Source organism: Tiliqua scincoides, chromosome 3 (genome assembly GCF_035046505.1).
Source record: "Tiliqua scincoides isolate rTilSci1 chromosome 3, rTilSci1.hap2, whole genome shotgun sequence".
In the NCBI taxonomy this organism is placed as follows: domain Eukaryota; kingdom Metazoa; phylum Chordata; class Lepidosauria; order Squamata; family Scincidae; genus Tiliqua; species Tiliqua scincoides.
In genome coordinates this window covers 159,942,067-159,958,984 of record NC_089823.1, presented here as the reverse complement: position 1 = coordinate 159,958,984, position 16,918 = coordinate 159,942,067, and the positions used below count along the sequence as shown (strand labels likewise).

The 16,918-nt window shown below is 44.9% G+C and overlaps 1 protein-coding gene across 1 annotated transcript in view; it reads right to left on the bottom strand.

Moving 5' to 3' along the window:
• Positions 1-328: 328 nt before the first annotated feature.
• LOC136644395 (putative lysosomal acid lipase/cholesteryl ester hydrolase) overlaps positions 329-16,918 on the bottom strand; it is a 28,166-nt gene continuing 11,576 nt past the window's right edge. Inside the window, exons 4-9 of the mRNA XM_066620241.1 lie at positions 13,281-13,390; positions 9,978-10,114; positions 9,387-9,533; positions 6,218-6,289; positions 4,786-4,851; positions 329-562 (exon numbers count right to left, since the gene is read on the bottom strand). Coding sequence (XP_066476338.1) covers positions 329-562; positions 4,786-4,851; positions 6,218-6,289; positions 9,387-9,533; positions 9,978-10,114; positions 13,281-13,390 — 766 coding nt within the window. The remainder of the gene's footprint in view (positions 563-4,785; positions 4,852-6,217; positions 6,290-9,386; positions 9,534-9,977; positions 10,115-13,280; positions 13,391-16,918) is intronic.

Here is a 16,918-nt window from a genome sequence, read left to right as displayed (position 1 = left end):
AATTAAATTGGCTTTTATAAAACATGATTCCTAACTCAAAGTAGAAAGGAAAATATACATTTGAAATCCATGCGCAACAAAAGCAAGATACAAGGTAGACCCAATTTCTATCTGGGCAATGCCTGGGTTAATGTCTCTCTATGATGTTCAACTATATCATATCCCCACCAATAGTGCCCGTGCAACCAACAAGACTAGTTGGTGAGCTACAAATAGTAACAATATAAATAGTTTAAGAAAAGATTCCAAAAACCATTTCTAAAGACACAAGAGCTATCAGATTTTTAAAATACAATATATCCCACATACTTCAAAATGATATGTGGTCTTATTTGTACTGCTGCATCAGAAGAAGCATATCATGATACAGAAGCTCTGGAGCATCAAGACCCCAGATGAAATCTAGATGATTCCAAGAGGGAATATACTTTTGGTAATCTAAATGAGGGATGCGAGGGAGTAGCAGTTCAATATCATTTTTGGTTGCAAGAATGTCATGTCCTCCATACCATACAGCTGTTGGCACAATCATATCTTCTATTTTATAAAATGGAGGTGTGGTCTGTTGAAAAAACAAATCAAAAATATGAAAACAAGTTTCACCGATCAATTCCATATCAGCCCTTACTTTTCAAACACCACAGTACTCTTGGATTTGTGATATCTGGCCCTGAAGAGTTATATTCCAACAATTTATGTAAAGACTCAACATACATGCCCTTTCCATTCCAGAGGTCTGTCTGGAAATTGAACCCTACATAGCTCAAAGTAACCGGTTCTTGCCTGCCCAGGGGACCTGTCCCCTGGCACTTGCCTGAAAGCACCATAAAGGACTTACAGCCCAATCCTATGCATGTCTGTGCAGAAGTAAGCCCCATTAGAGTCAACTGCCAGGAAAGCGTGGATAGGATTGGGCTGTCAGGGCACAATCCTACCCTGCACTGGAACAGGCAAGCCAAGAGGCTTGCGCTGCATCCAGTGAGCGATACAAGCCCAAAGCGGCTCAACCAGAAGTAAGGGGAAACTTTTATCTTTACCTACAGGTAAGGCACCCTTGCCTCTATGGGTCTCCTCAGACTTGCGCCACTTCCTGAGGCTTGAAGCTGTTCTGAACTCCCTGGGAACAGGAGTTGGGATCCGGCATAACTGCCAGATCCAAGCCCCACCTCCTACTCCCCACCTGCCCGCACCCAGGGCTGCCCACTGCCTGCCCTCCCTTCACCCAGGAATGTCTCCCTCCTGCCTCCTCCCCACCCTCCTCAGAGCCTTGCTGTGGCCCAGCCTGGCTGATGCAAGGCTCATGACAAAAGCTGCCATGGAGGCTGGATTCAGCCTCTGTGCACTGGTGTGGCTTACTCCTGAGGGGGTGCAAACGTACTTTACTGAACATTTGCGGCACTCCTGGGCCGGCGCAAGAGATTTCCATGGGGCCAAATCTTCTTCTGCATTGCGCCCTTAAGCACATGCACAAAAGCACTGAGCCAGCCATCTGTGAATCTAATGTCTATAACTCAGGGAGCCAATGTATACCCTCGTTCCTTTCTCAGTGCTCGGTGAATATATCCCTTGGGTTAATAAAGGCCAAGCTAGACAAATGTATAAAGTGGCCAAACTGATTATTTTTTTATTGCAGTGCGCCCTCCGCAACCGTGGGTCTCGAATTCACTGATTTAACTATCCATGGGGGGATAGTTGGGGGTCCACATGGGTGCCTCTAGAGGCTCCCTGCAATTACTTACCTAGAGTCTTTGGAGGCCTCTCCTTGGTTGCATAGGGCCTGCAACCCACTCTGTTGGTCTCCGCAGGCCTCAGAATGCTATTTCTGATTTTTAGAAGTAGAGACCGGAAGTGGCTTCCAGAGGCTACTTAGTGTGTTCTAATGTCCAAGGAGGCCAATAGAGTGTGTTACTGGCCCAGTGCAAGTCAGGAGAGGCTTCCATAAACTCAAGGTAATTAACTGTGCACACTTCAGGAGTGGATCCCAGGATACGTGGGGGGGGGGGGAATCCTGGAAGCAAACCCCTGCAGACAAGGAGGGCCCACTGTATTGTTTTTAAATACAGATGTGATGGAGCCAAAAAACAGAGTTGAACCACAGGCAGAATGTTGTGGGTTGGAAACTCTGGTCCTGGTGCCATTCTACTCCCAACTACACCCTATTTAAATAGAAAAAAATGACTTCCTTTTTCCATAATTAAAATAGCAAGCTGGGGAGGGCAGCAAGAAGAAATGTGTAGCTTGACCCTAAAAAAACAAATGGGTTGCTGCCTCCCCCCTTCCCTGCCCCTTAACGGGCCAGAAATAGGGCTTCCCAGGCTGTTGGGTTGTGACTGACCCAGTTTGAGAACCTGTGGTCTAGAAGCTACTGTCTCTAGCAAGGTCAACTGCGGTCTTGACTCTGTGAATTAGGGAAGCTCTCAAGTCTCAGAAGCACTGAAATGTATCTTGATTAATAATCCCATAAATATTTAGCAGGACAAGAGTTTCAATTTTTTGCACCTGAGAAGCTAAGATTCTGATTTACATGCTTGGTATTCTTGAAGAGGACTTTGGTTGATTAATGAAATCTGATGTATTAACGGCAAATGCAGTCAGTTCTCTTTATATGCAAATTCACTATCCGCAAATTTGCTTATCTGAGGCAGAATTGACACCTATGTTTTATTATCCGCAATTCTGTTCTCGTTATCTGCAAATACTGTGCCAGTGCACTTGGGATGGGGGGACTCAGCACAGCTATGAGCGAGCAGGCAGGCAAGAGGGAGGTTGTGGGAGGAGGAGAAGAGTGGCCTCCTTGTGAGCAGAAGGCAGCACCAGCGCCATACGGGGGGGGGGGGAGAGGAAGAGACAGTATACCATATACTGCCAATGGGCAGGGGGGGGTTGCGATAATTGTCAAGTCATTATACTTCTCTTTTTTTACTAAGTTGTCCAATTGGGTCAAGTTTTCATGTCGAACAGGCATTGGGATTAGCCCATGGAGAATCGTCAGACACATTTGTATCTGCTTCCAGGTGTGGAAACAGATCTTGGATGGTCTCCACATCTGGAAGCAAATCTGCTTCCAGACTTGGAGACCATCCAAGATCTGCTTCCAGACGTGGAGACCATCTCAATGTCTCCAGCTGAACTTTCATGACCCTAGTGATGATGAGAGGCTGATAATGTGAGGTCTCTGGAAGGCTACCTGAGGGCTGCTGTGGGGCTGGGGCAAGCCCAGGGAAGGAGCCAAGAGAGAGCTGGAAGAGGAGGGTGGGTGAAGCAACCCCTTCCCCACTGCTGAACTCTGAGACTTGTTATTGGGCCAGCAACCTTCAGTGAGTTGAGGGATAGCCAGTACAGAGGAAGAATCATATCTAGTTGATGTGCCCTTGCTATCAGCCCAGCCCAATAGACTTCAAGGTGAGATTCAGGTTCATAAAGTTCATGGAGTGTGTGGTGAAGAGCGTCCCCTGAAACCCAACCCCATTTTCTCCATAGGCTGAATGATTTATTATCTGCTAATTCAATGTCCACTAGGGTTTCCTGTAACCTAGTGGATTACCTAGTAGATTCCTAAACATAGCAGATAATGAGAATTGACTGCAATTCTGCTATTTTAATTATGAGAAGAATGGAAGCAGAGTTTTCTGTCATATAACAATTTTAAGAAAAAGAGAGAGTACCCTTATTAACTGGACAAAGGGGCACATTTTAAGCATGAATTCTTTTATATTCAGTGGAAGGACAACTCTCCCTATTTATCTCAGCATAGCATCTTTACCATTTCCTCCTTGCTGGTGCCTTGCTTCTGCTCATTAAATTTTTAAATTATGAGCCTTCTGATGGAGCTCCCATGGCAAGCAATGGGGAACCTTTATGTTGTGATTAAGAACTATCTGATGACATCCCCCCCCCCCCCCCAACATCCTCACTGTACATATTGGGAAGAATGGTTTGGTTAAAGTGCCTGGAATATTCAGGACATGGAGTTAAAATGCTATTTCCTGGGGTTGTGGCATTGGTGGGGAGGGGGTGTAGCAAGAGACTAGAATCCCTGGTTCAACTGCATGGACATAGAGAATGATTAATCAGGAGGTGACCATATTAATGCCTATATTACACCCTTATAAATGTCAATATAGATGTTTCTGCCAAGTAACACAAGCATCCACTTTACATGCCAACATATATGGATGCCAGCCTGTCAGGATGAACTGTTTCAACCAGAACTCACACATTTAAACTGGACACCAGGATACCGCCTTTCTTAGCCACAGGCTAAGTTCATAGAAAAACCCTTTGTTTTCCCTCTTTGCCACGTTTCCCCCTTTTCCTTTCTCTCTGTCTCTAGCGGTTAGCAGGTGGGGAGCAAGAGCAGGGGCTCCTAAAAATCCTTTCCTTTGAGATGGCCCTTTTGTCCTGACTTCATCAGATGCTTCAAATACATTCTGCATTACAAGCAACCACTACCATAAGGAAGAATTTCTTTGTATGCGATAGTTCTATATGTATTCTTTTATAAGAAAACTGACCTTTTCAGTGAAGTCATCCCTCTCTTTTTTAAGGGATGGGGATTTTCTAGCATGTGCTGGTTTGTTATCCATTCTAAGATTCCTTGTTGGAAAAGAATTGGGGTGGATGGAAGCCATCGTGGGAGAGGCACAGAAGTAAGTGAAAGGGATTGTCCGTGGGGCAGCAAAGTGCCCAACTTGGCCAGCATCTATCACAGCCCATATTTGACTGAGACCTCTTAAAGACCAGACCAAATTACTCACTTTCAAAATATTTCCTCATTTTCCTTACCGTGTTATAAAATTCCTTGTTCTTGGATCCATAGTCAAAATACTTAAATTGTTTTGATTTGAATAACTAGAAAGAGGAACAGGACATAGTCAGATTACAATCTGCGGAATTGTCATAATTCTAACTTTGAAGTAGGGTTGCTCATATTCAAATTAATTATATGGAAAACTGAATAATCAGAATCCCTTGTATAAAATGTGTGGGAGCTTTGCCAAAATACTGGGGTCTCTAAAAAGCCATTTCAAAGATCATACCGTTGTTTGCACTTCTATACACACGTATCTGGAAGTAAGTTCCATTGAACTCAGGGAATTCATGAGTAGACATGTGTAGGCTTACAGTGACACACACAGTGTATTTTCTTGGTTAAAGTTTAACTAGTTCAAGAGTTTTGAAGACATTAGTTCTCTTTTCAGTGTTAGTGATTCCGGGGAATCCTCAGACAAAACCTTGTGCTGCCCATGGTGCCTCTATTGCATATGTGCTTCCACACGCATGTGCACTGGGGCCATTGGAGTGGTTTGGATTCTCCTTTCTCAATGTCTTCTGAGTGCTGAGAGGGGAGAGGCTAAACCGACCCCCCCCCCCTTTGCACCTTCCTGGTCACTCAGATTAAACTGACAGCTAGTGATGCTCTTGTTTCAACATTGCTTGGGGACTGAGTGTGGAGTGGCCTTTGTCAATAACCTCTTGCCCTTCTCTCACAGTGCCCTGGACCCAAGGAGCCATCACCTTTTCTTCCCTATGTAAGCTGCGGGCATTTTCAACTGAAACAGAAAGATAGGATATTGCAGAATGCTTAATCGTTATTATGACAGTTTGAGACATTTTATATTTGAGTTTTCATCTCCAAGCATAATCCTTCACCTTTCACAAGCTCTGAGGGAATCCCCATGACTCTTCCTGACCTCTTCCATCACCCACCTCTGGCTGGCCCTAAGTTCAGCACACTGCTGCTATGCCAAGTCCCCTGCAGTGTGCCTGGCTGTTCCCTCATGAGAATAACTTCATGAGCCCTTCCTGAGCTGATGCAGCCTATGGAGTAAACAGCTGGTCTACCCGGTCAAGCCTCCTCCCAGCTTGCATCAAAGTAATGTTCCTTCCAAAAGAAGAGCTCTATAATGGCACATGAGACGCAGGATAGATTTGCATATATAGGAACTGTGGTTGGTGACAATTCAAAGTTCAGGAATTTGTAGAATGATGATTTTCTACTATAAAATGTGTATCCTTCTGGTTGGAATAAAACAGTCTCTACAAAAGCATTTAAAAACTAGTTAAGATGACATTTGATATTTGAGGTTTGAAAAGATTAAAACATATCTTGCTAGAAAAGTTTGAGCTGTTAACACACATATAGCGGAAAATGAACATTCAGTCAAGTAGTAACTTTTGGATTATAACTATAGAGAATACATTCAGGAAATCCTACCTGGCTCCAATGAAGTCCTGTCTTCACAGAAGTAAAATCAGGTGCTATTCCACCATACACATCTGCTCGACTCTGAGAAAAAAAAAAATACAAAGGGAGATGCCAAGAATATCTACCCTGCAGAAGAGATTTCCTTGCTTGGCCCACTGAGGTACAGGAACTACAAAGTAAACCTGATCGCCCAGTTCTGTGCCTCTCCTGTGCTGCCTCTCCCAGGAAGGCTGTATTTGGGAATTCACTGCAAACCCCACTCCTCACTCTTAAGGCACCTTGATAGAACTGCCACCACCTCTTTGTCCTCGCTTCCCCCTTCGCTCTTCCCAAAGAGGATAGCTGAGAGAGCTGTTCCACTGCATTTTGGCCTCTTGAGTTATAAATTCCCTGAATTTAATATAATGCCTCAGCCAAAAGGTGTGTGTGTGGGGGGGGGGGCAGTGTGGGAAGCACATGCACCAAAATTCAAGTGGGGTTCACCTCACCTGCTTCAAAATTAGTAATTGCAACTTTTCCCATGTGACCACAGTCAACTCCTCCAGGCTCCCAGCTTTGGGAAAGACATGGCTAGCAAAACAAGGAAAGATTGCCAAGTCTAACTGTCCTCACCAACCTCAAGTTTAAACCCAAATTAGAAAGCATGTTAACAAGCCAATGGACCTCCTGAACTAGATACCACACCTGCACCTGGATGAGAAAGACAAAGGCAGCACCAATTTGGTGACCATTCAGTAACAAAGAGGCCTTGATTAGCTTACCCCCAAAGAATCCCATAGGATTCTACGGGACAAAAATCTATAGAAAACCAGGACACAAGACTTTTGTACTCTTCATTCCTGGCCTCCTTCCTTTCCCATTGTTTGTCTGGAGCTTTGTGAAGCCCTCCCCCTCCATTCCAGCTGCCATCCAAGAGCACCATGCCAGCAAGCAGTCCGGATTGGCAACCCCTGCTTGCCCTTCCCTTTTCACCCATCCTTGTCAATTTCCCAAGCACAACTGAAGCCTCTGCTCCAACACAGGCTAGTCAGTTGAACTTTGTGGTCTGACTCTCTCCCATGGGGAAAGCAGCTCTGGCTCTCTTACTCTGCATCCCTCCTAGGATTAAGGCCATGGCCTAAGTTTTGTGGAACATAATCCTGGAGTTGTACTGAGCCGGCACAAGCCTCCTGCATTGGCCTAAGAGTGTTGCCAAGATGCTGTAAAGCATGTTCGTAACTATTCGTTTTAGATTGTGAGCCCTTTTGGGAGAGGGAGCCATTAGTTATTTGATTTTTCTCTGTAAACCGCTTTGTGAACATTTTTGTTGAAAAGCGGTATATAAATACTGTTAATAATAATAATTATATTCTCAAGCCAAGCATGCTGGAGCAAGGACATGTGCTGGACAGCCAGCTTCAGAGCAAATTAAGATTGGGTAGTTAAGACTTGATTCTTAGCTCTCTTCAGCATTTTACTCAGGAGGCTCACCTGGTCTTGGCTCCCTTGCCCTGTGGCAACACATCACACACAGACTCAGCAGGTGCAGAATGGCAACATTGGTCATTGACACAGCCTCATTATAGACCCACAATTCCCCTCTATCTTTCCTCATCTGTCTCATGTGCAGTCAAATCGATGACAGGTTTAGTGTTTCAGACCTTCCTTCTTTCTGTGTATGAGAGTCTGCTTGTGTCTGTGTTGACCTGTTTTAGGGGACCTCTGAGATCCGCTTTGGGCCTCCATCATACATAACTGCATCAAACATATCCCCATCTACCAACAATTCCAGAACCATGAACATTCCTCCTCCCAGTATGAGTATGAGAGAGTGTGCTTGCTTATCTGCACATTCATTTTATTGTTGAACTGTTTTAGGAGAAGCCCAAAAGGGCAATGGCATAGACAGAAAGGGGCAAGGGGTGGGCCACCCCAAGTGACACCCTCAGGGGGGAATGACACCACTAGTGACCAAAATTGCAGAAATCACATTTGTTAGGAATAATACCATTATGTTATATATCATTTGATGTGTAATTCAATGCAGACTATATGTCACTGAGTACTATGTCCAGGGGAGCAATAGCAAGGGAGGGCACTGATGTTCATCCATTGCCTGTGGGAAATATTCACTGCATTTATTTTCCGGCCATTATTATTATTCATTTCATGCCATGACTATTACTATCTCTTAGCCTCACCTACCTCAGAGGGTTGTTATGAGGACGAAAGAAGGGGAGGAACCTTGCACACCAACCTGACCGCCTTAGAGGAAGGGTGGTGTAAAAATATGAAAAATATTTAATTCATTAATTTTGTTGTATGGGGAGGTGTCAAAATTTTATGGGCCCGGAGTGTCAAATGACCTAGCTACACCACTGCAAAGGGGGGAAATGAAAATCAGCACCCGTCAAGCACCATTAAGTAACAACAAAAGGGGCTTTGATTAGCTCACCCACAAAGGATCCCATAGGTCTCTAACAGCCCAATCCTGAGCTGCCCTGCACCCAAGGCTGCAGCGACACCAAAATGACTAGTTTCCCACTGGGAAAGCGGGGGAAGTGATTCACAGCCTGCCTCCAGGCTCACCCCTTCTTTAGAGGCCTTGGGTTCTGACCATAGAGATCTGTTCTTTCATCAAAAACATTCAGCATGGTCAGAATTGCAGTACTTTCCTGTCTTCCTATTCCAGTAATCCTCCAACTCTCCTCCCTTTTTTCCCCTTGCATACACCTTCAACCCTCATTTTGTTAACCCTGGCCCCGTTGAGATATCCCAGTTTTCCTAAGCCCTTTCTTCCCCTTCATTCTTGCACTTCTTTATGCCCCTTTTCCTTCTAAAATGTTTCTTTCTCTTCCACTCCTCATCCTTTTCTTTCCAACAGTGGCTTACTCTGAGGGACCATCCAGGAGTGAGAGGTCAGCAAATAAGTGCAGTAAGATGAGCTGCACTGAGTGAGTGGGAGAGCTTCGCTTGGCACTGTTTTTTGTTTTGAGTTTTGTAACTTCCCCCCTTTCGCTTTTTTTTTTTTTTTGCACTTTTCACTCTCATGTTCCTCATCCTGCCCTTAGGATCCCTGCACACAAGTTAGTTTTCCCCAGTGTGCAATTCTTCTTGAAGTTTATAAAGTACCACTGGGAACAGCAACATTTCGGGCTGTTAAGCAACATACATAAATAAGAACATAGAATCCACGTACCACATTTAAGTTGTGTTCATTAAATCCTGCTGCTGTGAAGATCAACTGGATGCAAAGTTGGTCTAATCCTGGATAGCTGCACAACTTGGCATTGATGTCTTTAATGCGGTTACTGAGTAAACATAATTCTTTCTCCCCAAATATAGCCTGGGAATTAAACATGCAGAATCTTTAGAAACCAATCTAACCAGTAGCCCTGAATCACAAGGAAACATCAAGGTTCTGTCCAAGAATTTTTCTGCCTTAGATTAAAGCCTGCTTATTTGGAAGCCAAGGTTTTCCTGAGACACCTTTCTTGCTTGACTGAAATGGTCTCATTTAGCCCTCCCATAACACAAAGATGGTATTTTGGGGGGGGGGGGATTGGCAGGGTCTGATCAATCTCAAGAAGCCTCTGAACTCCCTCGCATGTTCAGGGACATCAACAGGTTCTTAACTGTGCATAGAGGACACGGTAGTGGTGAAACAAAGATCGGATGTCAGCAGCAATTGCCCACTTCTAATGTCAGAAAAGATTGAATGAATGGGTTGGGAGGGAAATATTGGAATGATAAGTTTGTACAAGAATAACATTATATAAGAAATACTCACTATTTGTATGTCTCTAGGAAGTGCCAGCAGCAGGGCAAGAATGCCTTTGGTACCTACTAACGTGTAGCCAGGAGAAAAGCTGATGAAAAGTTTGACCTTTTGAGCCAACTGTGGCATGACTGAAAATGCAACGAAGCCTGTAAAAGAGAACAAAATTCAGAAACCTAAATGAGAGAACCTGTAGGACTTCAAATGGGAGGGGCGTACTTGCACTGGTTTGCATGTATTAATGCTTTTTACCTGTACTGTATTCAGGTTTTGGACAGCTGAAAATAAATCCCCATAATGAGATGACTGTCCTGTTGTTTGTGCAATCTGATCCATCTTTCCTGGTGTCTGCATTCTGTGTATTCAGTTTTTGTGCTTTTTAATAGGGAAGAATGTCCACATGCCTTGACAGAAGACCTAGCTCTGAGCAAAAGGGAACCATCTTTTGATTTATTTTTCTGCATAGGTCACTCTGAAAATGCTTTTGTTCAACAGTGTTATACAAATTGTTTTATTACTAATAAGAATAGTTTGATCTCTGAAGGTCGCAAGACCCACTGATTCTTTTGTCAACATAGGATTTATGCACATGAGAGTGGCTTAACAGACAGGAAGCAACAGGCAAACTGTTTCTCACCACTGCACCTTCTTTCCCAACATGTGTCACCAGAGGTTTCTGCTTGTCCTGCAGCATAAAACCCAGAGAGCCTGATCTCTGAAAATGAATAAGCTGGTGAACAGGTACAAGGAGAGATGTATGAAAACTGCCCAAATCAGCTCTGAGGGGCCCAATGTTTCTGAGACTGGCAACCAAACACCATGGGCTGTTTGAGGCAGTGGAATGATTGTCCTGCTGTCACAAAAGGTGCTGCAGTGGCACATGGGGGACTTTGCCACTAGGCCAGTTCAGACCGGTTCAAGCTACCACTGCCAAGAGGGAGCAGCACAGGAACCATGCTGCCGCAGACTGCTCCAAGGCAGCTTCCAGACTGCTCCAAGGCAGCGGGAGAGTCTTGTGGGTGGGGAGGGGGAGCGCAGGGAGAGTTTTGGAGCAGTTTTTTGAGGGGGAGAGCAGGGGTGGAACGGGGGTGAGGGGTCGATGCTGGTGGCAGCAACTTGCATCAAGATACTATCCCCCTCACCTTCAAACAGTTCTTTTTTAAGGAACTTTCATCCGAAAATAAAATATAAATTGGGTAGTATACAATGGCCTGTGCTGTATCCAACGTAGGTTAGAAGCAGATGGGAACTCACTTCAGGGTAAGAGGATATTTTTCCCCTTACCCCCTATAATACCACAGCCTGCCTTATGGGGCTACTCGGACCAGCTGTTTATCCAAGAAGCCCTGTAGTGCTGTTTGGGCCAGGGATGGGGGTTGGGATATGGCATATACTGCTGATCCCACCCCCTTCCTGGGCCCAATCTTCCCCCAGTTTCGCTCTACCCTGGCCCAGAAACACCCCTCTCCACCTCTGTTCCACCCTCCCTCCACCCTCTCCCACCCCCTGTGCTGGCCAGTGCAGAGACTAGACCTGACGCCAGCAGGCCAGTGCACATCATTGTGCCGACACTGCTGGCTCTTGATCAGCGCAAATGTGCCTTACAGCACATTTGCAATACTTGACAGCCGGTGTGTGTGTGTGTAGGGGGGGTGCTCTGGCACATTGTGCCTTTAGGATTTGGCTGGCCAAATATCACATGGCCGTGAGTCAAAGAGCAAGAAGAGTTTGATGGTTCTCATGTCTTAAAGAGGATAAAAATCTAGGCTAGGTCACATTCCACATGATAACTAAGAGTAAATAGATAGACCTAAACTTCATTCACTTATTTTTTAAAAGTATTTTTATACATCCTTCTTCTGTTTTTTACACAGCATTCAAGGCAGTTTACATGAGCAGACAAAGAGTAAACACCAATTTTGAATGGGACTTTTACAATATCTTTCTATGAAGGGAACTCACAGAACCCTAAGTTCAGCAGGACTTCACCAGGAACTGGCAGAGACCAGAGTATAGATGAAAGTCAAAGCTGGATGAATATCAGAGCATAGCCTTATTAAGGATGCAAATTTATCTTGGCTGGCAAAAAAAATGTGACTAAGTACCCATATGACACATGCTAATGCATGCAAATCCTAAAAAAACAGAGATAAAATAAAAACAAATCTAAGATGTTGATAAACAGTGTGGAGGTTGGATGAAATCATACAAAAGAGGAAAGCATGTGGACGAAATTGTAAATGTGGTTATAATTGAAAAGGGCTGGAAAAGCAAAGCCATGAAAGTCTACTGGATGAAAGTCAAGGCATTGCTGTACAGAGATAAATAAGGCGAGGCTGTCCCAAAATGGCTGCTGAGCATTCTTCTCACTGCAGACTATTCAGATCTTAACAAAGTGTATAGGCAGAACATGTGGGGGAAGGAAGCTCTGCTCCATCCTGTTGTGCTCCCCTTGAAGCCCTGGCTTTTGTCTCCAGGGTCAAGTGCTAGTTGTGGGGAGAGTTCCTCTCTCAGAGATTTCAGACCCTGGGCTTGCTTCTCCCTCTCCAGAGCAAGGGGAGGAGGTGGATCACGTTCGGCCAAGGTGCAGCCCTGGATGCAGCCAAGCCCTATACTTTCCTTTTGTGCTCCACTTGTGACATGCTGTATGAACCTCATTTTCAGCCTATTTTTCCCAAGATCTGTTCTGCCCTCCGGCCCGGAGACGGGCAGCTGAATCCTGAGCTACCCGGCACGTGGGACTGCAGTGGTGCCAAAAATGGCTGCTGTCACATCCAGCATGCTCCAGGCAGCTGCTGCCTCCTCCTTGAGACAGAAGGACTTTTGTCCCCTTACCCCAGGTAAAGCGAGTAGCCCCATGATGGAGCTACTCAATTCTACGTCAACCCGAAGTTCGGTGTAGAATTCACAGCCTCTGTGTCGGGCAGCCAGCCAAACACGGAGGCTGTGGATTCAGTGGAGCAAAGCTCCACCTGTCCCGCCCTGCTCCCTCCCCTGGAACTCCTCCTCCCACCCTATCATCGCCCTCCCTCTGCCTCCCCCCATCCAGGAATGCCTCCTCCCTGCCTTTTCCCATGCCCCTACCTACCTCTCTGATGCTTAGAGGACTGTGCAACTGCCAAGTGCTGGAGCTCCAGTGCTCCACCAGTGCTAGTCCAGCGCCGGCCAGCATTGGGCTAGCACCAGTGGAGCACTGGCACTAGGGCCTGCAAATGTGCCTTTCAGTGAGCTGGCGTGCAAAGCTTAGGATTGGCCCCGAGACTTCAGAAAGGATTTAAAAGTGAAGCACATTTCATTCTGTTCCTGTCAACTTACCTATTGTAGCACCCTGGGAGTGGCCCACATAATATAATGCATCTTGCTTAGTTTTCTGCAGAATAAAGTTGATTGTTGCTGGAACATCATATATCCCCATTTCATGAAAACTGCAATACACACACACACAAACAAAACAGAATCAAGATATTTCCTAGGAAATACCATATTTGGGTTTCCTACACAAATACCACAGTATAGGGCAGTGCTTCCCCCACTATCTGATGTGGGGGGCCAGCAATTTTTTCTCTGAATGTAAAAGAGACAAGCAAAGTTTCCCCCCCTAAAGTTGCTCTATAGTTGCTCTGTTCCAAAGTTGCAGAATCAGATCTGTGCTCTATTCCATGGCGTAGCTAAGGGGGTGCAGGGGGTAGCAGTCGCACCAGGCAACAAGATTTAGGGGGGGCAATAAGCTGAGCTTGACACCAGTTGCCAAAATTGTGAAAAAATTTGGTATGTATGAATAATACCATTAAGTTATATATCATCGGAAAGGTAATTTAAAGCAAAGCACAATGAAATAAACCTCATTTGAATATCTGTATTCTATCAAAAGTTATGGCCAATTAACCAGAAAAAGAATACGCAACTGCCTTATGGAACAAAAAGTAGATTTTCTTGACTCAAAACTGACCCATGAAACTGATTGTTCTGAGACCAAATGAGATGTTGTTATGATACTGCATGGAACCACTAAGGTGTTAATATGAGGCAGCTCTCATTTCCATGTATCATAACACAGCTACTCCTGCTAACTGGTAAAGAGGCACTTTTTCAAGTGATGCTCCTCTTATATTTAGCAGGGGGAGAATAACAATCTCTCTTCAACCCAACACAGTGTCCTTAACTAATAGGGGGCACACTTTTTATTTATTTACTTAATTAAATTTGATTTTGTCATGGAGAGGGGCTACAAAATCTTCTTTGATCCCAGATAACATATAGATATTTTAGCTATGCCACTGGCTGGGGAGAGGCAGCAGATCAAGTGTGTGGTGAACTGCTGGGGTGGGGGGGAGTCAGGTTTCCCCCCAACTTGCACTTTTTAAAAGGCCCGAGTTTGACATCACTTCCAGTTGTGACATCACTTCTGGGGCATCATTTTGAGCTCTGCACCGGACTACATGTTCATTAGCTACACCACTGGCTCTATTATTACTATTGTGTCTTTCTTGGAAATTTGCAGCAAACTGGTAGCCAATGGCTTACAGACCACCACTCTGAGTAGCACTGGTACGTGGAACAGGGCTTGATCATGTTTCCACTTACAAGGCAAGGTGGCAGGTTTATTATCCTGTGGAAGGAGTACAGAAACAAGCACTATATGTTTATTGCAATTAAAGGCATGCCCCAGTATCAGCAGGGATGTGCTCCTAGTCCCCCTCCACGGATAGCATAAACCAGGGAATCCCCTACACAGCACCACACTCCTGTACCCATTTACAAGTTTTAAAGCTTATCCGGGTGATATTCTTCTCCCTTAAACAGAGCACTATAAGCCTACAGACCTATAGCATTTTAAGGCTGCCTTCTGGCAGCTGTAACACTTGAAAAAATGTTCTGTTACATGTCTGAAGTGTGTAAGAATCTAGCACAGGACTGTTCTAGCCACCTGACCTGCCTACCTCTTCGAAACCATCAGAAGATTAGTTAGTTCACCTTCACCCATTAGATCTGCTGAATGTAGACTAACACACAGACCAATCCTACCTAACTCCCCATACGGCTATGCAAGGGTGTCAATGTGCTACCCGCTGTATCCTGCAGGGGAATACCACCTCTTTCTTGAGATCATCTCATGTCTTTTTAGCAAGCCATGTAGATTGGGGAAAATTCATTTATTTGAGTGTGCAATGTTGGATATCTTTCCTACAAGCACACGTGAAACCAAACACAATTTTCAGAAAATTTGTCTTTTAAATGATAGTAACCAAAGAGATGGGGAAAAACTATGGAACCAAAATGTTATGACATATGTGGATTGGTGGGAAAGAGGACACCTTATACTTTGACAGTTTACCCTGTGTGTGTAAAAATATTATTGTGGTAAGGAGGGGGATTTTTTTACGGGGAGGGGGGGAGGGAGGAGCAGTAATTCTACAACACCATGTGACTGTGAATATGGAAAGAAATTGGAAAGGCTGAAGTTCACCTCCACCTTGTGGCTGTCATGCAGAACTTCAATCACCAGGTTTAAGAGGAAAGAAAAGGGAAAGCAGAAGCTTTGTCCAGGCTTGGAATGTAGGTATCATGTTAGAATTCCACTCCACTTTCTCCCACTCAGAAACTTTGCACCATTGCTACTTATGAATGAGCACTTGCTTGCTTAAGACTCTTTTCCTAATATCCACAATTTTAACCTCCAAAGCAAGAAACATGAATTTGAAGTCATATTATTTGATCTGATTGTTCAACCAGGTTTTTGAATTATTAATTTTGTCTATAATGCTGGAATTTGTCATCATGATCTCTGTGTCAGCAACACGTTCTTCAACATGAAGCCCCAACATAGAGTCTCTTGGAGACACCCAAGATCAAAGCACTGGCACTAGCTCGACCTGATTCTCACCAGATGCTCCAGCCTTCCCAGCATCAAGATCACACGCAGTTATTAGGGTGCTGCCTGCGACACTGACCACTCCCTGGTGTGCAGCTGAGTGAAACTGCAAACAAAGCGACTGTCTCACATGAAAAAGGAAGGAAGACCTTGCACTGATCCCAGCAAGACCCGGGATAAGAGAAAAGTGGAGGAATTTGCATGAGCGCTTGAGGAATCTCTTCCAGGCCTGGCCGATGCAGATGCATCCAACAGATGGGAACATTTCAAGAATGCTGTTTACAACAGCAGGCCTTGCTGAGGGAGAATCAGCATGGCTTCTGTAAGGGTAAGTCTTGCCTTACAAACCTTATAGAACTCTTGAAAAGTTCAACAGGCATGTGGATGCGAGAGAACCCGTGGACATTATATATCTGGACTTTCAGAAGGCGTTCGACATGGTCCCTCACCAAAGGCTACTGAAAAAACTCCACAGTCAGGGAATTAGAGGGCAGGTCCTCCCGTGGATTGAGAACTGGTGGAAGGCTAGGAAACAGAGAGTGAGTGTCAATGGGCAATTTTCACAATGGAGAGAGGTGAAAAGCGGTGTGCCCCAAGGATCTGTCCTGGGACCGGTGCTTTTCAACGTCTTCATAAATGACCTGGAGACAGGGTTGAGCAGTGAGGTGGCTAAGTTTGCAGACAACACCAAACTTTTCCGAGTGGTGAAGACCAGAAGGGATTGTGAGGAGTTCCAGAAGGATCTCTCCAGACTGGCAGAATGGGCAGCAAAATGGCAGATGCACTTCAATGTCAGTAAGTGTAAAGTCATGCACATTGGGGCAAAAAAATCAAAACTTTAGATATAGGCTGATGGGTTCTGAGCTGTCTGTGACAGATCAGGAGAGAGATCTTGGGGTGGTGGTGGACAGGTCGATGAAAATGTCAACCCAGTGTGCGGCGGCAGTGAAGAAGGCCAATTCTATGCTTGGGATCATTAGGAAAGGTATTGAGAACAAAACGGCTAATATTATAATGCTGTTGTACAAATCTATGGTAAGGCCACACCTGGAGTATTGTGTCCAGTTCTGGTCACCGCATC